The 22,557-nt window shown below is 39.1% G+C and overlaps 2 protein-coding genes across 2 annotated transcripts in view; one reads left to right on the forward strand and one right to left on the reverse strand.

The window, feature by feature from the left end:
- The first annotated feature begins 258 nt into the window (after positions 1–258).
- On the forward strand, positions 259–1,123 carry LOC114247479 (uncharacterized). The gene has a single exon (XM_028180466.2). The coding sequence runs from the start codon at positions 317–319 to the stop codon at positions 1,046–1,048; it is 732 nt and encodes a 243-aa protein (XP_028036267.2). The 5' UTR covers positions 259–316; the 3' UTR covers positions 1,049–1,123.
- A 2,592-nt stretch (positions 1,124–3,715) lies between these two features.
- Positions 3,716–22,557, reverse strand: part of bib (MIP channel family protein big brain) — an 82,445-nt gene continuing 63,603 nt past the window's right edge. Inside the window, exons 3-6 of the mRNA XM_028180415.2 lie at positions 13,849–14,044; positions 10,837–11,174; positions 9,656–9,843; positions 3,716–8,950 (exon numbers count right to left, since the gene is read on the reverse strand). Coding sequence (XP_028036216.1) covers positions 8,820–8,950; positions 9,656–9,843; positions 10,837–11,174; positions 13,849–14,044 — 853 coding nt within the window. The 3' untranslated portion in view covers positions 3,716–8,819. The remainder of the gene's footprint in view (positions 8,951–9,655; positions 9,844–10,836; positions 11,175–13,848; positions 14,045–22,557) is intronic.

Consider the following 22,557-nt stretch of genomic DNA (forward strand, 5'->3'; position numbering starts at 1 on the left):
AAGTAGCTACAACTATATATGTATATGACTAGCAACAATAAAAGAAAATACTTTAACAATAATTATGCTTGATAAATCGTTAATCAGTCTCGGTATAAAACTTAATAACCGTTCTTATTATGATACCTACTACAAACGGCCACATTAATATCATTTAAAAATTGTTTAATTTTTCTAAATTAACTAGTTAGATAAATATTGTTGACCGTAACATGAGAGTGATAGCGTTTGGAAGCCTTGACATTAGACCCCTGTTTATCTGGCGTTAAGATTCATGTTCAATTAGTTCGAACGGAACATTCGGAGCGATCGCACAATGTTCAAACTCTTACTATTTCTGACTATTTTAACTATCGTGGCGTGTTGCCACCACGGGCGTTCCCATAAATGTCGTCACGAGAAGCCCAGCAAGTGCCGTCATGGTGGTAAGCTCGGCTGCAAAGGGGGAAGGCAGCCAGAACGCCCCGACTACGACAAGTACGGAGAGAATCAAAACAAAGAACTCATTGATGACCTGAGCAGGGACCTGAAGCAGATCGACGATCACCTGCGAAAGCTGTGCAATGAAAATGAAAACTCCGAAACCCGTGAAATGTTCGGGATCCAGAGCTACAATATCTTCGTACCGCTGACCGGAGTGAGCGCTGACAACATCGTCGTCAAAAGCAGATACAGATACGTGTATATAATCGCACGGAGAAATCCGCCGGCGAAGCCTTACACCGAAATCCGGAGGCTGTCGAAATTAGTTGATGTTTCTAGAGGATACTGGATGTACGACGGCCAGGAACTAATAATCCGTTTCAAATACGTCAATTCCGATACCGAAGAATCCTTTGACTGCGGAACTGATTACAATAATTCGTTAGTCACGATACCTAAGTCTGACGTAGACTACGTGTTAGACCTCGACGTGAGGTATGCGCTACAGAACAGCAATGTACAGAAGATAATAAGAGACCACTTCGAGAACTCCACCTCGCCGCGACCTATACCGGAGTCTAATCAATTGGACGCAGCAGATCACAACGAACCAGAAGTCTTCTAGAAAAATACGTTTCTGACATGTTTCGTGTGCCACATTGTTTTGAATCAATACGTAATAAATAAAATTAATGTTTAATTGTGTTTATTCTCTATATCGACGCTTAAAAGGCAAACGTGACTAAGCGACAATAACTGCTTTGTACATAAATGATAAGCAATAACCATATTCGATGCGCAAAAAATATATATTTCTAGGTCTATTAAAATCATTTCAATCCTTCAGCTAGATTCGTTAAAATATAATTTTTTTCAGGTATTTCAACTTTAAATTAGTCTACTGTAAAGTTCACGCATTGTTGCTTAGTCACGTTTGCCTTTCAAGCGTTAATATGTATTTTTCTTACAATCAAAGCGGAGCCAGGTCGGGTTTTACTAATAAATATTATTTTAAATTAGTTTTCTTTTACTTGTCATGTTGTTATTGCAATTTTTTTGAGTAAAAAGACAAATAAACTCAAAGACCTCCGTATAAGACTGACACTGGCTTGAGACATGATTTGACGTCAATTATGCTCAAACATTATTCATTTTATTTATTCATTTTTTTCTTAGATGGGTGGAGGAGCTCACAGCCCACCTGGTATTAAGTGGTTACCGGAGCCCATAGACATACATACATCTACAACGTAAATGCCGCCACCCACCTTTAGATATGAGTTCTAAGGTCTCAGTATAGTTAAAACGGCTGCCCCCACCCTTCAAACCTAAACGAATTACTGCTTCACGGCAGAAACAGACAGGGTGGTGGTACCTACCCGTGCAGACTCACAAGAGGTCCTACCACCAGTAAAATTAGTACCAAAAGTTAAAAGAAATAAGAATGTGGCAGAGATTAGAATGAATTTGCAAGGGAGAAGGAAATAGAATTGATTAAACAGCTATTACGGGTAATGGAAGAGGTACCTACTTATAATAATAATAATAATAATAATTGATTCAACCATCATTGTTCCAATAGTTGTATCGGTACACGGCTTGATAGCGAAAAGTTTCGATCAACATCTTAAGAAACTTTCGTTATCCAGCTGGGTTAAGGGCCTAATACAGAAAGCAGTTATCCTCGATACTGCACGCATTGTGAGGAGGTTTCTCACTCTGGAGTCCTAACCACTGGTGGCTTGTGTCGTAGACACCGCCATCAGCGGCAATCTATTTTTATATAGTGTTTTTAAAAATTTTTATTTTTAATAATTTTTTTTAAAAATATTATGTAATTAATAAGATTTTAAATAAATATAAATAAATAATAATAATAATAATATTTATTCAAGCCTCTTAAAATACAAACACGTACAAAAATACTTAACACTAGTATAATAATATACATGGCTTTTTTTATGAGGTATACAATAACAATATTCCCTGACTTTTATGCTAGGAAAAACCTGTGTTACAAAAGTCAGTGGTTCAGTGCTAGGTCACCAGATAAAGAAAGTTAACCAGGAAGAACGATCTGTAAAAATATAGTACGTACGTGTGTGTGTTTATGATTATGTATTTATTATTATTTCCACATTATGAACTGTATTATGAACTGTGGCGTATAACCTTGCCTGTATACCGTAACGAATAGCAGATTCTATCTAAATATTTTATATAATGTTTTTTCAAACTTTCCTACGATCGTAAAAAAAAATGCCGAACTCTTACCAAAAAGCATAGAATTTAACAATTAAAATTTAAGTTCGAATAGCGCCATCTAGTAATTATTTGCGTAAGTAAAGTAGCCTTGCTACCCGAGACATAGATGTCGCTTCATTTAACTTTTTATTTTTACTTTGTAACTGAGAGAGGTCGCTACTGACCACTTTATTCTTAAATTTACTTTTTTACAGTAGGTAGGTAGGCAGCGGCTTGGCTCTGCCCCTGGCATTGCTGAAGTCCATGGGCGGCGGTAACCACTCACCATCAGGTGGGCCGTATGCACGTATGCCTATAGGGGCAATAAAAAATAAAAATAAAATTACAAACACTCGACTTTGTAGTTAGCAAGAGTAATATAGCAATGAAGGATAACTTTTTTTTAATATATTAATATGAAGTCCCCACACGAAAAAAATATCGATAGTATTGAATAATCACTTTTTAGCAGACTAAGCTAAGCTTTTTTGCGACGTACCATCCGGCTTTAGAATGAGCTCCCCTCCACGGTTCTTCCCGAGCGCTATGACATGTCCTTCTTCAAATGTGACTTGTGGAGAGTATTAAACCGTAGGCAGCGGCTTGACTCAGCTCGTGGCATTGCTGACGTCCATGAGCGATGGTAACCATTCACCATCAAGCAGGCCGTAACAAGATAATATATCTCTGTGGGTCAGGCTCCGATCTGATGGTAGGTTCTGCGAAGCACTGCTCTTGCTAGGGCTAATGTTGGAAGATTCTCTCAAGTTGAGTTCGTAATCTCACCCACCCGTCCGCGTGACGCTGGAATAGCCTCTTAGGCTACCAGCAATGGGTAGGAATAGGCAAGAATAAGAAGGAATTGGTAAGGTAGATTAGGTAAGAAAAAAATCAAGTTTGCCCTTTATAACGGGTGTGGGCGAGGCCACATCACACAGTCAAATCTGTGAAAGCATTTTCATCGGCGAACAAGAGTGATGAAAAGTGTACACAATATTGATATTTTAAAATTCAAAGGAATGAGATACATTTAAGAAAAATACCGAAACACATATTCAAAACTTTAATGTAAACTTGCTTAATTAGGATCAATATATTGTAATATATAATACAACAACAACTACAAAGGAAGATTAGATGACGTGAAGATTCACTTCGGACAACTGCGAAGTGTAACTTCAATTACAATACTGAAAAACGTCAAAACATTTGTTAGTTACAGTTCTTGGCGCATTTTGAGCTATCCAAAGTTGAGTAAGACCGGCATTACTTATCGTCCGCAGCGCAATATACAATCGTTTTTTATCGTTGTAGATTGACGGTCGGACGTGTAGGACATCTGGCGTAAAGCCACCGGAGCCCTCAGCCGGGGGCGCTGGTGTCCATCAGAGGTGGTACCTATTCCGCGTCCGCGCACTATCACATTACGCCATTGTTTTTTTATTGCTTAGATGGGTGGACGAGCTACAGCCCTTCTGGTGTTAAGTAGTTACTGGAGCCCATAGACATCTACAACGTACGCCACCCACCTTGAGATATAAGTTCTAAGGTCTCAGTATAGTTACAATGGCAGCCCCTTCTTTCAAACCGAAACGCATTCCTGCTTCACGGCAGAAGTAGGTAGGGTGGTGGTACCTACCCATGCGTACTCACAAGAGGTCCCACTATCAGTAATTACAAGAATTTGTTACCACGTATTAAGAACACATTCACTTAGAAGAATTGGTCAATTTCAACTCTAGCATTGTCGTGTAATGCGATGTGAGCACACATGAAATTATAATTAGAACACGCACGCTCTACGTATTTTTATGGCACGAAATGTAATATAAATAAATATAAAAATGCGCGCGGGCTCCTCAAAGAAACAATCGTCTTACATATTTACAAAATAAGAAGTATGCACTGTAACATCTTGTTTGAACTTTTCTTCGAAGCTTAATCTAGTACTCAAAGTTCTTGTTTTCCTACAAAATGAATTTACTTTTAGTTAACAATAATATATCAAGCTATTTAAAGTCGAAACGATACTCTCGCGAAAATACGAACATTCGAGATTATTATTTAAATATTATGTTATTGTGGAATATTTTTTTATTAAATTGATAAACAGTTATCTTATTACATTATTTACAGTACGCACTACATTAATAAGTCTTTTTTTATGTATCAAACTGATTTTTATTGTCAACAAAAAATCTATATTTTTTTTGTATATAAATGCCGACGAGAGCACTCGTTTTATACAAAGCGGTTTCATTGTATAAAAGATATTACAAAGAACCTTTATACAATCTCAACGAAAGAAAAACCTACATTTCTTCTTAATGCAATTAATTTGTGAAGTGAAACTTCTAATGCGACTTCCAACAAGGTTGCGTTAAACGTTTAACGCTACCGTGGAATAGAAAGAGACAGAGCGAGAGTGAATGCGTGGCGCTGGAACGCACGCGCGTAGTATACCTGATACAGGCCAGCGCGAGCGTTAGCAACGAGTAGCGTCTAATATTTTAATAAAGTATTTTAAAAATGTATATATTTATTTTTCCAATACTTTAATGAAGTATTTAAAAATATATATATATTTCATTTTCTATCTATAATTTAAAATATAATGTTGAAGATGTCGCATCTCTTATACACAGCATTCCCTATTACAATAGCAATCTGATTTAAGGATGAAAAATGAAGAAAACCCCAATCACTACACTTCGAAAAAGAAGTTTCACTTCATTCACGTGGACCAAGTTCCACGCGCACCGTTTTTTATTTAGACACAGTGCTACGTACTGCCGGTACATAGATACCACAGGCCATCTTAATTTTAGAAGTTCCCGCGTCAAACTTACATCATGATTACAAACGAATACAGCCTAAATACAACAACTGTTAAATATATTTGTGGCATAATTATGGCACAGTTAAATGTTAAAGTTACTTAATTTAAAATATGTATATATATAAAAAGTATTTGGCAACTATTTGGTCCGTTTAGCCAAAATGTGAAGATTTAAGATACTTTTAATAAATATCGCTAGTTGAGATTATTTACATATTAAACATCAAAACGTTCGGTACGTTTGTTTGTACGTAACAGAACGTCGTCCTTATCGACTTCAACACTATAAAGATAGAAGTAAGTAGGATCGCCTTGTATAGAGGACAAGTTGAATAATCCGTAGGCAGCGGCTTGGCTCTACCACTGGGATTGCTGTAGTCCATAGTCGACGGTAACCACTCACCATCAGGTGGGCCGTATGCTCGTCTGCCTACAAGGGCAATGAAAATAAAATAAACAATAAGTGTCCAAGTGCAAACAGCGAGTTATTTTTGAAAGTGAACATCTTGCAGTACAGTTGTACATAAAATGGTTGCCAATGTAGGCAGACGAGCATACGACCCACCTGATGGTAAATGCTTACCGTCGCTCATGGACTTCAGCCATGTCAGGGGTACAACCAAGTCGCTGCCTACGATAAAGTGTACCTACCATAAAGCATGTAAATAGTAAAATTTAGGAGTCGCAATATTTTTAAATATCAAATGTCAGTGGTTAAAGTGTGTTCACAATCAACTTTTTAAATATAAAATATATACATTCTAATTAATGTTCCGTAACTTTGATTAATAAAATTACGAATTACTTTAACTAAGTTTCTTATGAATCTAATATAATTGTCTAATTTATACACACATATAAACTAGCGGAACCGTTAGACTTTGTCCTGCAAACACAAAATGAACGAAATGAATGAATGAATGATTGCATACAAAAAAAATCATTCAAGTGCAAGCCGTTTAGTTGCAGTATGTATAAATAACCTAGATACCGGCTGCAGCGCCGTCTGCCGGGCTGATTTGTATATCTATGCCATCCTGGGGCCATCCAAACGCTTAAAAAAAACATTCAAATCGGTCCAGCCGTTTAGGGGTTCAGTGACATACACACATCTCCTCGTCTGTTGAGCATCCGTGTTATGTATCTTTATATATAAAAATGTAGAATAGGGATCGCAGCGCATAAAATAAAAGTTACACTATTCCAAAATCTTCTATTATAGTAGTAATTAATAATTAACACTAATTTTATTACGTCTTACTCATTTTTCAACCGTCTTCGCCATCTTCCAATTCTCTGTCATTCTCTTCTCCCTTTCTTTCCGTTTTCTCTCACTCACATCTTAACGCTCCGTTCCACACTCTTTTCATACGTTCCGTTCTTACCAATCCTAAATAAAATTATATATATAAAGATACATAACACGTAGTATATCTGTGTGCTTAGTGCGAGTTTTTTAACTTCTCAATCGCGTAAAATTTAACTCACATTTGTATGGAGTTGGAACAGCGCCCCTAGAGGCAAATGGTAGGGGCGCTAGTCCAAAATTCTAGAAGTTAAAAAACTCGCACTAAGCACACAGGCGTCTTTATGATTATTATTTTTAATGTTTAGGTGGGTAGACGAGCTCAGAGCCCACCTGGTTTTAAGTGGTTACTGGAGCCCATAGAAATCTACAACGTAAATGCGCCACCCATCTTGAGATATGAGTTCTAAGGTCTCAGTATAATTACAACGGCTACCTCACCCTTCAAACCGAAACGCATTACAGCTTCACGGCAGAAATAGAAAGGGTGGTGGTACCTACCCTTGTGGACTCACAAGAGGTCCTACCGCCAGTATAATTTATATATATATATATATATAATTTATCGTATTTGTCTACTCTGAAATATCGCTATTACAAACAAATATTCACATACTAGTTTAAGAAATAGTCATCTGATGATGACACGTCGTCTAGTTTTGTTTGTTATTATATTTGACAGAGGTTAATTCTAATCAGCATCAGCTGCCACACGTTTTCATGAATGAGCCGCCATTAATTACAATTAACAAGATGGCGGCGCTATATAATTCAAAACACAGGCGTAATTAAAATTATTTTTCATTTAAATCGATATTTTCCTACGAAAAGCGTAATGTATTCGATAAATTAGAAATAAAGTAATGAGAATTAAAATAAAAAGAGTAATTTCGTGTCTACGAATGCGGAAACAGAATATCAATGTCAAGGCGTTCCTACTTTGACATTTGTATTAGTACTTGTAATTATGCATATACAGTTCACGACTGCGGCCTTATTAAAATAACATATAGGTCTTAATAAACTAATATTTACAATTTCATCAATCTTAAATAACTCCCAAACGTTTTTTTTTTTCGGAATATAAAGATCATCAACTCTGATAAATCATTATTTTAAATCGATTTTGTTTTATTATCGACTAGCTGAGTCCCGCGATGTTACCCGCGGTTATTGTCGTACCGCGGGTTACGCCGCGGGGCGAAGCTAATCTAAAAAAAATAGCCTAAGTTACTCCTTATATCATCAGCTACCTATTAGTGAGTCTCGTCAAAATCGGCCCAGCTGCTCCAGAGATTAGCCAGAAGAAACAGACAGACAAAAATTGTAAAAAATGTTATTTTTATTGTATGTATCGTATTCATATGCATGTAAAAAGCGGTTATTTCAATACTACAAACGGACACTCCAATTTTTAATTTATATATAAATAATACTAGAAATACTAGTATTATATATTAGTATTATACTCGTAGTAATTCTAGATTACAAATACGCAATGATTGCTTCTAGGCGTTTTACTCATTGTTCCGTCAAAGTATTTATTAAAGTGAAACATTTATTACATCGTCTCAAACTTTTTCGTCTGTGTGTTGCATGTCGCGTGACGGTCGGCCGCGGAGTATGGATAAAGTAAAAGGCGCTCGTCACAGCAGCCAAGGCCAATATGGCGGCGCCTAAAGTTCGCAGCAGCTGACCGTGTAGTGTATAGACTATTACTCATTTGTTACAGTGCTCCACGCTATTTGGTTTGTTTTTGTCAGTGTTTAGTGTAAATGTTGTTTATCACTAAAACAATAAAAAGTTCCACTTTTACCATGATTTCATAAAACCGCACAATCCTTTTTCGCCCGTAGATCGAAAACACTATAATTAACGAGAAATTCGTCATCAAATTCAAACGTAGCAATTGAACTACCAAATAAAAAGCACTATTGAACTTGTAAATGTACTTGACACAGTTCAGACGTCGAAGAGCAGCGCAATGTTGTGCCGCTCGGCCGAACGCTAGTAATGTTCGCCGTGCGTGTGCCGGTACGCGAGCGCGTTCGCGTGCGTTCGCGAGTACGTGCCGTACGCGTTATCCTCCGGACGACGAACTCCGTACATCGAATCGCGGCGTTCTGTGACAGCGGCGCCTGTAAACCATTTCGACACTTCAGTTTTTGTTTTAGTAAAGATAAATGAATAACGAAGTTTTTTTTTATTTTTTTAGTGCTTAGATGATTGGACGGGCTCAAAGCCCACCTGGTGTTAAGCGGTTACTGGTACCCAGAGATATCTACAACGCAAATGCCGCCACCTACCTTGAGATCTAAGCTCGAAGGTCTCTAATGTTTTAAGGTCATGTCATAAAAAAAATGTAATTTCAAAACCAATTCGACTACCCAAAACCTGAATATTCAGTTTAGTACGTATACTGTGTATTGTACTGTTACGCCGGTAGGAGTAACGCCATCTATCGCCGAATAGTCGAACGAATATCGAAGGATCTAGTAGCACCTAGAATGCTCGAGAAGTACAACGCCATCTTTGTCAGATAGCGGAAACAATACTAGAGATGTGTGGAATATTCTCGATAATTCTAGGGATGTAGTATCGACTATAAGAGCGTTGCAGAGATGGTACGCAGTTAGGCAGTAATCGGAACTACTCGAAGCGAAACAGCGAACGGATCACCTGAAGCGAAGCGGAAGAAGCGAATTGAGAGTTTTAAAGCGTTTGTTGAGTGTTTTAAGTGTTGAATACAGTTTTTAGTTGTACTCCGGTAGAATTTTATTTATCCCGAACCACAGCGCGTAACAGTACTCTTCGAGGCGGAAGGAAGATGAGCAAAAACAAACCTGCGGGTCCGGGTCTGATTCCGTTGGCGGCGCCGTAAGGGGGATCCCGCTGTGCGTTCTGCGCGTTCTGGTTGTGCGTGTGTGCGTGCGGGGCGGGGGCGCGCAGCGGCAGCGGGGCGGGGGGCGCCGCGGCCGCGCTCGCCACGCCGCTCGTCGCCGAACTGCCTTTACTGTACACCGACTGCGACCTGGAACGCACGTACAACATTACAACAACTACCATCACTATATATATACACTATATAAACACTATATTATATATGTCGGCGCAACGTCACTATATTATATTTAACTAAATTTAAAGTTAACTATTTCTTGAATGTTACGAATGTCAACAACTGTTTAAGATGGTATTCAAGAGAATTCAAGACTCAGCTACCCTCACTTTCTACAATAAATACGAGTGACTATTGTCGCACAATACATTCCGGCTCGAGCAGCCGAACGAGGCGGAGTTCACTGTTGTTATCCTTGTACCCTTGAAATGAAATAAATGGAATTCATTTGAAAAGTGAGCCTTAATTACTGTCACTTTGCAAGGCAATAATAATGATGAAGAGAATGACGTCAGCATCGCATTATTTTATATAAACACCATGGAACCAGTCACTCCGTCATATATAAAAGGAGGTTCTCAATTCGAAATAATCTGATTAATAATTACAAAAAGTTTTAAAGTTTATTTATCTCTATTTTATAAACCGGAAGAGATAAGGACCATCGGGAAACATTTCTACATTTCAGTTTTAAAACTGGGTCAGCCGTTGCATTAGGCCTAACAAATGAAACTCCGACCTTATGACACGAGCTGTCTGGGCACATTAACATTATGGTGGGTAACTACAGCAACCACATTAAGGATTAATCGTAGCCCGAAGGCTTTTTCAGTATCGTCAGGACGTGGGCGAGCGCAGGCTTAGTCTGGAGGAGTGGGATTAACTAACAGCTGTCTCAACGCCGTGATCTAGCAGCTGCTTCGATAATGCATCTACTACCGGATCCGAATCGCGACCCGCTGAGAGGATCTGGCGAGAAACTTAGGGAGCTGATGTAAGGGATTAGGTTTCGAGCCTTTGAAGAATTCGACGAGTATGAAACAACTTAAAAATTAGTACTTAAAATCATCCAGAATTAATAAATAAATAAATAAAACTGATTTTAGAGTTGTTGTCAATATATACCTGTGCAAAGCATGTCTAGCGGGCGGCGGTGATCGGCAGTACAGAGACTTAGTTCCAGAATACAAAGGCTCCGCCGTGTCTGGTCGAGGAGCTGCAGCGCAATACGACGGCCGGTAATGATGATGGGCAGAAGGGAACACGGGTTTGTCCAGCTCGTCCAGATCTCGTGGTGTTGAGGCCCGCGAGGAGGACGTGCGGCGTTTTCGGCTGCCCCACTCGTGAAGAAGCGCACTAGCTACTCCCCCACCGAGACCCCCCACCCAGCACACCCAGTGGCTCTCCCACCGTGACAGGACAAACGATGGTCCCAGTGACCGCGCCGGATTCAATGATGGCATCTGTAACATAATCATATTTTGCTAAAACACTGATAGTTATTCTACAGGAACGTATTGTGAGCTAGCACGGGTAGATACCACAATCCCGTCTATTTCTGCTGCGAAGTAGTCAGTAGCTCAGGTTTAAAGAGTGGGGGTGAGATATCTGTTACATAACACAGTGCTCAACTCTACTAGTGGACTCATTCACCAATAAATGCAAATAACAACAAGAATGAGATTTGGGTGAAGAGACGATGTGGATGGGATATCGGAAAATCCTTAATACCAGGTCTATTCGTCTTTCTGTCTAAAACTTCGAACAAGTAATAGTAAGTAAGTAATACAACATTTACTGCATCCCATGAAATGTTTAGCAAAAATACTATTGTTTTTGTAGCTTTAGATCTTACAATGGAAGAAAAGAAATTCATAGTTAAGTAACGAGTTAAATTGTCCGTTTCTTTGATTTAATAGATAGCGAAATGTTTACGATGAAAACTATTCGTTGGTTAGTGACATAACATTTTCTTACTATACAAATAGTTCTCAATTAACGCAATTTCAATCTATATATTATACGTGAAGCAAAAACTTTGTACCCCTTTTTACGATAATTGCGTGGACGGATAAGTATGAAATTTCCTACACTTATAGAGAATATAGAGAAGCAGTGCAGAAAGTTAATGTTAATTTTTTTAATTAGCCATAAAAAATGCATTAAATCAATAAAAAAACATTACACACTATAACATTTATTTGACACACACACACAAACACACATGCATACCATTTGTTTACTCTCAAATCTTATTGCTTATAGTCTGTAATCAAATTGAGAATAGGTTAATTTTGTTTGTCTTTATCAAAATTTGTCTAAACTGTAGTCTTGGCGAAATCTGTGTTTATAGAATTTGACAATAGGATCACAATACTGTACAAACTTATAATTTCAATTAGTTATAGTCGAATTTCGACTACCGGGGCACCACTAGTATTAATAATATATTGATTAATTAATTTAATTAATAATATAAATACACAATATTATTTTCGTAAGTATCAAAGGGAACAACCAATAATAGACACGAACGATAAAGCGGGGAACAAATGATCCTCATTAAAAAACATTCAAACACAACAACTACTGGAACTATCACGAAATTGAAATTGGAATTTAATTAATATGAACAAATTAAAATTAAGAATTTCTAAATACAAACATTCGTCAACGTCGACTCTTTTTAGTGTCTAACACAAACAAACTACAATCTAGACCATTAAAACTATTTTATACATTTACGAATTACATTTCAAATCAAATCAAAAAAATTTTATTCAACATAAATGAAAGTACACACTTGTTGAACGTCAAAAAGAAACTACCGCCAATTCACAAAAACTAGCCTCCGTCCTGAGAAGAACAGGCAAGAAACTCAGCGGGTATGTCTTTTTTTTTTTAAATATTAGATTATTATTTTTAATAATTCATTTTTACAAGATGTATTATAACGTTACACTTATTGCAATATTGAAAAGCCCGGAGCGAGCAACTCATTCCCACTTTGTGCAATCTTCTAGATAATCATTCGACTTTATAGTAAGCTGTATTGCACAGATGTTCTTTAATAGTTTTCTTAAACCTATGTATATGTAGGTTCTGAACATCTTGTGGGATTTTGTTGTACAGGCGCACAGACAAACACCCGAATGTATTTCGTATCTTATGTAACCTACTCATCGGCACAACAAGCTTGTGTTTGTTCCTAGTATTTCTATTATGTAAGTCAGACTTTTTAGGGAACTCCCTAATATGTTTACAAATATACATCAAATTTTCATTTTAATTCGCAACCAAAATAAGACGAGGACTACATGAATCTGTATTTATGTCGCGCGACAGATGCTCTGTCAGCTGCCCTACCACAATGGCAGGTAGCTGACGTACAATAAGCAGGAAGCGAGATGAAAGGACGCGCACGTATTGTTCTCTGGTTTTATGTGTCTTGCGTGTTCCTTTATAGCGAATAGATAAGCCTTCGAAGGACTTCGATTGATGTTTTTTGTTTGTTTGTTTGTTATATTCGTCTGTAAATCGACATACATTGAAATTTGCAGTTAGATAAATAGTCCTTATGTTGATATAGCTATTGGTTACATGCAAATCTATCGAAAATTTGTAATTGATCTACTCGCTGTTTATTTAAATATGCGGGTATCTTGACTAAAATACGTTATCAAATTTTTTTCCTACCTACGTGTGAGCTCACGGGGCTCAAACCTGATGACGTTGCTAACACGAACCCTAGCAAGAGCCGTGCTTCGCAGAATCTACCACCGGATCGGAAACGCGACCCTCTGAGAAGATCTGGCGAGAAACTCAGTGGGCTGTGTCTGAGGGTTAATTTACTCGTCGAACCCTTCGTCGCCAGCGACGGGTTCGACGAGAACGGTGACCGGTGCTTGAGGTACCTAAAAGCACCGTTAGTGGATTGGGAGGATCCGATCCGAACCGGTGGCCACGATGAGAGGGTTTTCGTGTCGTGCCGCTTTACCGAAGTGGAACCTTCCTCTTCAATCACTCCATCTATTTAAAAAACCGCTTCAAAATCCGTTGCGTAGTTTTAAAGATTTAAGCATATATAGGGATATAGGGACAGAGAAAGCGACTTTGTTTTACTATGTAGTAACGCACCGAAACGAAGCTCGCAGCACAGTAGGCCGCTCCCAGGAGGGCGGGGGCGGCTCCGGTCCACCGTCGCTCCATCGCGGCAAAATACGCCGCAGCCACCAGCGCCGACAGCACGAGCTCCGTACCGAGTCGCTCCCACGCCGCACCGCCGCCCGGCAGCGACGCTGACAACCCTCCACCGTAGCCCGGCACGCTTACACTGCAATATAATTCAATATGTTATTGTTATCTGTTTCGGTCTCTTCAGAATTCTTTAGGCAGTGTCAGGTTAAGATCACGATAGGACTGCCAAAACCAATTGTCGCGGTATTTTGATCAGAAGCCCCAAAATTTCTATAGCAATGGGATCATGTCCCTACCTACAAGATGGCAAAAAGTTATCGAACAAAATGGTACATACATACTTTAGTTAAATGTAAATAAACTATATTAAAAAATGTTGTGAATTTTCTTAAAAAATGCGAAGAAACTTTTCCCCAACCTATTAATATACATTTTTTTTATTGCTTAGATGTGTGGACGAGCTCACAGCCCGCTTGATGTTAAGAGGTTACCGGTGCCCATAGGCATCTACAACGTAAATGCTACCACCCATCCTGAGATATGAGTTCTAGGGTCTCAGTATAGTTACAACGGCTGGCCCACCCTTCAAGCCGAAACGCATTACTGCTTCACGGCAGAAATAGGCGCAGTGGTAGTACCCTGCAGACTCGCAGGAAGTTCTACCTCCAGTCAAAAATTTCGCCTTCAGGCGGCCGCTGTCTGATGTCTACTCTCTCTTTGACAATGATTAAGGTAGCTTTAAATTCAGTAAAGGCCGCCAACTGGGAGGGCTGATAATCAGTGGACGTCTACGGGTCCGCCATCCCTTAAGGCAGTAGTGATAATTTAGACGAGCCAGAGTTACTTTGTTCCTTGTTCTTTCTTTGTTGAAACATCGCGATAAGAAGATTGATGAGAAGAACGATAGTGTTATTTATCATTCAGTACATTGAACGCCCATTTCGCCGGATCTTCTCAGTGGGTCGCGTTTCCGATCCGGTGGTAGATTCTGTGAAGCACTGCTAATGCTAGGGCCAGTGTGAACAACGCCTCCTGGTTTGAGCCCCGAGAGCTCACCTACACGTTAGGGTTACGCTGACATAGCCTCTCAAGACTATCAGCTTAGGTAGGAAAAAAAACATTGAATATACGTCCAAAATATGTTATATAAATAATAAACAAAAGTTCTCTTGAATTGAGTTACTTATTTCTATTACTTCAAAATAGAAATAAGCAACTCAATCAAGACCTACATGCTACACTTAAATGGCACAACGTAACTGCATTGAGCCGTTCTCAATAGCTATTGTCGAGTTGTGATGTGGTTGAACCAATTTGTTACACAACACACAGCGTATAGCAAAGAGCGACTGTACGTTTATACAAACAACAGTGCAACTTAAACTTGTGCTCTGTAGAATTAGGTACAGGTTTTTGTACTTGATCAAACTACTTTGAGTTTTTTGAAGTTATACTTCTTTAGGCGCGTTATGAAAAATGGATGAGAGTGAAATTTTACGATGCGCGCGCACCGTGACACAAAATTAACAGAAATGAAGTTGCCCACTAAATCGCTCATTACAATACGACCGACGTAACTTGGCGAGTCTGAATATAGCCGCAGGTGAACTTTCCGAACCGTACCGAGAATTACCGAATTTATACGATGTCAAGAAAAGGGATGTCCAATATGCGTGTTTGAGGATGTTGTTTAACCGATTTTTTTTTCAAATTGATTAAAATTTAAATAAAATAAAAAGAAATTAATTATTATTAATTATTACATTTTTCATTGACAGCTTTAACAATACACAAAATTTCGATAAAATAACAGGTTATTCGGGTATATCAGAAAAAAATCTCATCATAATTCTACAACGGCCGTAAAACATTCGTGGTCAGCAGGAGTTTTTACCAACATCAAAATTATCAGCTAGGCTAAACAAATCCATTAAGACATTGTGACGCAAACAGATATAAACACGCTTGAAAAATAAGAGGAAAATATAATTCTTTAAGGGACAGTCGGATTAAAAAATAATTGCACTGCGTAAAGTAATGTACATTCATGCCAGCCACAAAGCTTCTCAGTCTTATTCTGGAGCGTTACTAGAGTGTGACCGATTCGTCTAGTGACTAGTGTCTATATTTACGTGAGGTTTCACATCGCACTTCTATTTCTGAGTGACCGCGCTATCTACACTCCTGATGGCGTCGACGGTGACTTGCTCATGTAAGAGTCAGTCGACGACCTAGTCAAGTCCTTACGGTTCCTCCCGATCAACTCTGGTTAACAACAGCGCAGGTTATCATGAAAAGCTCGACGCTAAGTTTCAGCACATTGAATCATCCCGGTTTCTCGCGAGATCTTTTCAGATGAGGGCTCGAAGTAGCTGTTCTTGAACTGTTAGACCCTCCTCTGAGTGGCACTGCAACAGCTGCTTTTTTTTTCTAACCTATGGTGATAGATTGAGAGGCTATTTCAGCTTCACCCTAATATGTAGGTGAGCTCACGGGGCTCAAACCGGAAGTGTTGTTAACACGCGCCTTAGCAAGAGCAGTGCCTCGCAGAATCTACCACCGGATCGGAAACACGACCCACTTAGAAGATCTGGAAAGAAACTCAGTGGGCTTGATGACAGCTGTTAGCCTACTTTCCCCTTCTGGCCCTTGAATTAGCCCAGCGGCAAGGAATCTGGTCCAGTTTCAGAGTATTGAACCATTTTAGTGGTAGTGGTAGGAGTAGTAAAAACGTATTTAGCCTTTTAAGCTTTAACTTTTTAATGATAAATGAGCTTATTCCTAACAATAACTCTAGGCAATTCTTGTAAACAGTAAATAAAACGTTGTTAAGATTTTATTTTCGGAATTCATTTGGCCAGCAAACGGAATTCCTTTTTTTTTTCTTAAACACACTTTATCATCAGCACCCGCATTATACCAAGTCTCATTTATCACGAGAATTCATTCACAATTGAACCGTTTTAATTAAAACGAAAGAATGTAACTTCACTGAAACGGTGGAGGATGTCAAAGAATATCGAAATAGATGGATCCGACCTTTTTATTTTAATTATTTTTTTGTTTTGGCAAGTTTTTTTTTCTATCCTTGTTTTATTTTTTATGTATGCACAGGATAGGTACGCAACATCTACAATATAGAAGATGAATGTAGAGAAAAAACTATCTTCATGTGTATGTGTACGTAGATTCTACATGCACATGCACATGTTCTCTTTACCTTTGATTGCATTGTCTCCAGATTCGCACGGGTAGGTACCACCACGCCACCTATTTCTGCAGTGAAGCAGTAATGCGTTTCGGTTTGAAGGGTGGGGCAGCCGTTGTAACTTATACTTGAGACCTTAGAACTCATATCTCAAGGTGGGTGGCGCCATTTACGTTGTAGATGTCTATCGGCTCCAGTAACCACTTAAAATCAGGTGGGCTGTGAACTCATCCACACATCTAAGCAATAAAAAATAAATAAAAATTCGGTCGGATGAGATAAAACTCGTCCGCGGCAGGGACGGGCTGGAGTCAAAAGGATGCATACTCAACTCGTCCACCGATAACAGTAACTAAAAACCCAATTATGAAATCTTACAACGAGGAGCACGTAAACAATACCAGTAAAGTCGAATGGGTATGGCTTTGATGTTATTTTATGTGCTTATAATCGATTAAAATCAATTGATTAAAGAGAATACTTATAATGTTTTATTTATATACAGAGGAGGGCCGTTCGGATTGTCGATAATCCCATTCTCACGGATCGTTTGGAACCTCTGGGTCTGCGGAGGGACTTCGGTTCCCTCTGTATTTTGTACCGTATGTTCCATGGGGAGTGCTCTGAGGAATTGTTCGAGATGATACCGGCATCTCGTTTTTACCATCGCACCGCCCGCCACCGGAGTAGAGTTCATCCATACTACCTGGAGCCACTGCGGTCATCCACAGTACGTTTCCAGAGGTCTTTTTTGCCACGTACCATCCGCCTATGGAATGAGCTCCCCTCCACGGTGTTTCCCGAGCGCTATGACATGTCCTTCTTCAAACGAGGCTTGTGGAGAGTATTAAACGGCAGGCAGCGGCTTGGCTCTGCCCCTGGCATTGCTGAAGTCCATGGGCGACGGTAACCACTCACCATCAGGTGGGCCGTATGCTCGTCTGCCTACAAGGGCAATAAAAAAAAATATATACTTAAAATATTTACTTAATACTTAAAAGGTTTTGATGCTGGCAATATTTTTCCCGCAAAAATCAAAAACCTTGTTTTTTCAGTAGAGTTACTTTTCATAAACTACTTATTGTAAACTGTAGTGGCGCTCATGTGGAAGAAAGTAAATGCATATTTATTAATGCACTGAGTATTTTTTCTCTAATCTATTGTCCACTTTGGGCCTGAAATGGGCATTTCTTTCGCTCCCATTTTCGACGATCCGGTGCAAAGGAAATTATTTGCTTTCGCCTTTTTTGAAGCGATGACTCGACAAATACGTCAAGTTGTCCTTTTTTAATTTAATCAACAGCTAAATACGAGAGTTGAGTGAAACATTAAAAGCTCGTGTTGACGTAGACCAGCGTTTTGTCTGTAAAAATATATTAAGTACTCCACTCTTAGTCTCTTTATCTACTGAACTTTCGATGCAGATACACAACGCGAATGCTCACGAGTGTTCACTGAGAAACCTCTCGGCGTTTTAATGATGTTTTTAATTAAATTTGTTTTTAACTTTACACAGGCAGCCAAACTAAGTTAAATTACCAACAAGTACTCGTATATAGTATACAGATTTTTGTGGCGTTTATAAACACACAATTTCAATTAATGACCGCAAAATGGTATTAGTTATTTGACGCTTAAGGTTTTGTTTACCTAGCCTATAATTAGAGTAGGTAAACCAAAGCTTCCGTTTCCTGAAACATGTCTTGTCGGATCCCCTGGATCCATTCTCGACGCTTTTAAGCTCTTCAAGCAAGGTCACCGTCCTCGTGGAAATTGTCGATAACGACGAAGAGTTCGACGAGCGAACTAAACCATAGACACAGCCCACTGAGTTTCTCGTCGGATCTTCTCAGTGGGTCGCGATTCCAATCCGGTGGTAAACTCTGCGAAGCACTGCTCTTGCTACGGTCAGAGTAAGCACATTCTCTCAGGTTGAGCCCCGTGGGCTCAACTATCGGTCACAGCGTAGCTGGAATAGCCCCTTAAGTTATCAGCTAATTGATATGGAAAATTAACCCTCAGACACGGCCCACTGAGTTTCTTACCGGATCTTCTCAGTGGGTTACGTTTCCGATCCGGTGCGAAGCACTGCTCTTGCTAGGGTTGGTGTTAGTAACGTCCTCAGATTTAAACCCCTTGAGCTCACCTACTCGTTCGGCAACGCTGGCATAGTCCCTAAAGCTACCAGCATAGGTAGGAAAAAAATAATCGGGAAAATAAAATAAAAAATTTGAATATAATTACGACCGTAATATCGCGACGTGGATATAGACATTAGTGGTCTATAAAAATGAACCTGCTTACTGTTCAAAATGAGTCGGCAATTTTAATGACATAATCGAAGATTAAAACCGTTCGTTAATCTGCCTGTGTGTCTAGAAAATCATTAATGTTTGTTTAATATGTGACCAGCCTTTTAGAAAACTTACAAGGGATACAGGGTATTGCTGTCTACCCAGGCTGAGTCACAAGGCGGTCTAACACCCTTCATTTCACAATATATTTTTTGCGGGTTTCATTTTTATTACAGTGTTATTCCTTCATTGTGGAATGCGTACGTGGACATTTGTTAAGTACGTATTTAATTAGAAAAATTGGTACCAGCCTGCGGGATTCGAACACCGGTGGTCGCATTGCTTTATACGAATGCACCGGGCGTCTTATCCTTTAGGCCACGACGACTTCCAAAGTATCAACGAACTCAGAACGAGTGCTCGACAATTATAAAATATGACTAATCTTGAGCCAAAATAATCAGGGATCGATTCAGAATAGTCAGTAGTGTAAAACTTAAAGTTAAAAGTTAAGTTATATAAAAGTTAGACGCATTGAAGTTGTTAAAACCATTTCTAGACGATACAAAGCCATCTCATAGATACGATCTGACAAATGGTTCTAGTTCGTAGCTCTCACGTACGAACGTCTTATGCCATTTGCAAGTGGGGTATGTGTTAGCAATTGTAGAAAAAGAATAATGTTTTATCTCCTGTTTTTTGAGTATGAAAGAAAAAATATCTAGAAATTTATACTGATCTTTAATAAATATAAGTATGGAATTACATTTCATTTAATTATATATATATATTAGTATATTAGAATTATAACAAATACGTACTTAGCAAGTGTTCAGAAATGACTTTCGCGGTGAAGGAATAATATCTATATCTATACTAATCTATACTAATATTATAAAGAGGAAAGATTTGTTTGTTTGTTTGTTTCGAATAGGCTCCGAAACTACTGGACCGATTTGAAAAATTCTTTTTCCATTAGAAGCCGACATTGTCCCTGATGAACATAGGCTACTTTTTTTTTATTTTTTTTTTATTTTTTTTTTGGTTTTATGTGTGTTTTAATGTTTCCGAAGCGAAGCGAGGGCGGGTCGCTAGTTGTGTAATAAAAATTAAAAACGCAATAATTATAGTTTGCGTAATTACTGGTGGTAGGACCTCTTGTGAGTCCGCGCGGGTAGGTACCACGGCCCTGCCTATTTCTGCCGTGAAGCAATAATGCGTTTCGGTTTGAAGGGTGGGGCAGCCGTTGTAACTATACTGAGACCTTAGAACTTATATTTCAAGGTGTGTGGCGCATTTACGTTGTGGATGTCTATGGGCTCCAGTAACCACTTAACATCAGGTGAGCTATGAGCTCGTCCACCCATCTAAGCAATAAATAAAAAAAAATAGGTTTGTAAACCTATAAATGTTAAAGTGAGTTTTAAGAATAGTACTGTTTTTTTATAATTGTCGATAGCAATAGGTTTTTATCATTAAAACTTGATTGGAGTGAAGTACGATCACCAGTGCTCAACCTGGATATCGCCTTAGAAACTAAAATAAAACCCAGTGTAAATAGAATGCTAAAGTCAAACAGCAGAAACTAATAAAAAATGTAATTTTCACTGCGTCTCGACTTTCCTTTGAAATGTATTTTTCAAAACTTTACTCGACCATAGCAAAGTTGAAAGCTCTCAGTTGACTTTATACTACTTCGGGAGCTTTCTCGCTGATCATTCGCAAGTCAAAATTAAGTTCTGTTTGTAGCGTTCAGTCAATGTACCCACTATATTGTTTATTTTCATGTTTCTTGATTCGAAAACGTAAAAAATCTAGATAGGATTATTTCGATTGTGCTGTGTTGCTGTCAATGAAACAAACAAAAGTCGCTAACTATAGGTTCCTTCATATTAAAAATAACAGAATTGTGATTAGAATTATTTTGTTGTTGCCTATTTCTGCCGTGAAGCAGTAATGCGTTTCGGTTTGAAGAGCGGGGCAGCCGTTGTAACTATACTGAGACCTTTTTTTTTTTTTTTTTGGTCAGGAGGAAATCGCCGGATTTCCGCCCTTTTCTGGGGATACTGGGCGGGGTATGTCAGAGTCGAACTGACTAAAACCTCCTGTCGCTCAACAACCAACGTCCAAACCTCGCATGAGACAGAACTCATGACAAGGCAAAGGGGGGAAGGTGAAGCGTTTAGTGCGGAGCACATCTCTCCCATCACCCTCCCCCTCGGGACGTCGGACTGGCGGTCGTCGGCGCCACGACCACCAGCCCTCTCGGTCGGCAGACTGTCCGAAGCCCGCCTAGATGGCGCCGGTTAGAGTGGGTTACCCTACCCAATACACATCTAGCACGTAAATGCGCCACCCACCTTGTGATATAAGTTCTATACTGAGACCTTAGAACTTATATCACAAGGTGGGTGGCGCATTTACGTGCTAGATGTCTATTGGCTCCAGTAACTACTTAACACCAGGCGGGCTGAGAGCTCGTCCACCCACCCATCTAAACAATAAATAAAAATTATTGCCTTCGTAGGCGGACGAGCACATATGCTCCTATGGACCGCAGCCCAAGATGATTAACCACCGTCGCTCGTGGACATATCAGCATTGCCAACGGCACAGCCAAGCGGTTATAGCTGAGGATTTGAATCAAACTTCATCGGAGGACGATATGTCGTAACGTTTAGGAGAAATCGTGGAGGGGAGTTCATTCCAGAAACGATCGTCCAGTAAATCTCGCTTTTGATAACTTTGAACTTCCGCTCAATAGAATTACATCCAACCAACATAATATAATATGAACTATCTTTGAATTAAGTTCGATTCCTTTATATTATGGCCCACGGGTAATTATTGCTCTGTAACTTTTTAGCTTAGATACAATAATTCTCTTGGTACATGATTAGTTTTTTAAAAGCTACCGTAGTAATGTTAAATAATTGTTCTCAAAGTTTTTAGAAATTCATAACCGAGCCTATATAAATGAGGCCTACTGAATTTCATGCTGGATCATCTCAGTGGTTCGCGATTCCGATCCGGTGGTAAATTCTGCGAAGCACTGTTCTTGCTGAAGCTAACGTTAACAAATTCTCTCAAGTAGAGCCCGTGAGCTCACCTACCTACATTGCTGTTTCGGCAGATATACCAGAAACA

This window comes from Bombyx mandarina, chromosome 05 (genome assembly GCF_030267445.1).
Source record: "Bombyx mandarina strain Sakado chromosome 05, ASM3026744v2".
Classification (NCBI taxonomy): Eukaryota; Metazoa; Arthropoda; class Insecta; order Lepidoptera; family Bombycidae; genus Bombyx; species Bombyx mandarina.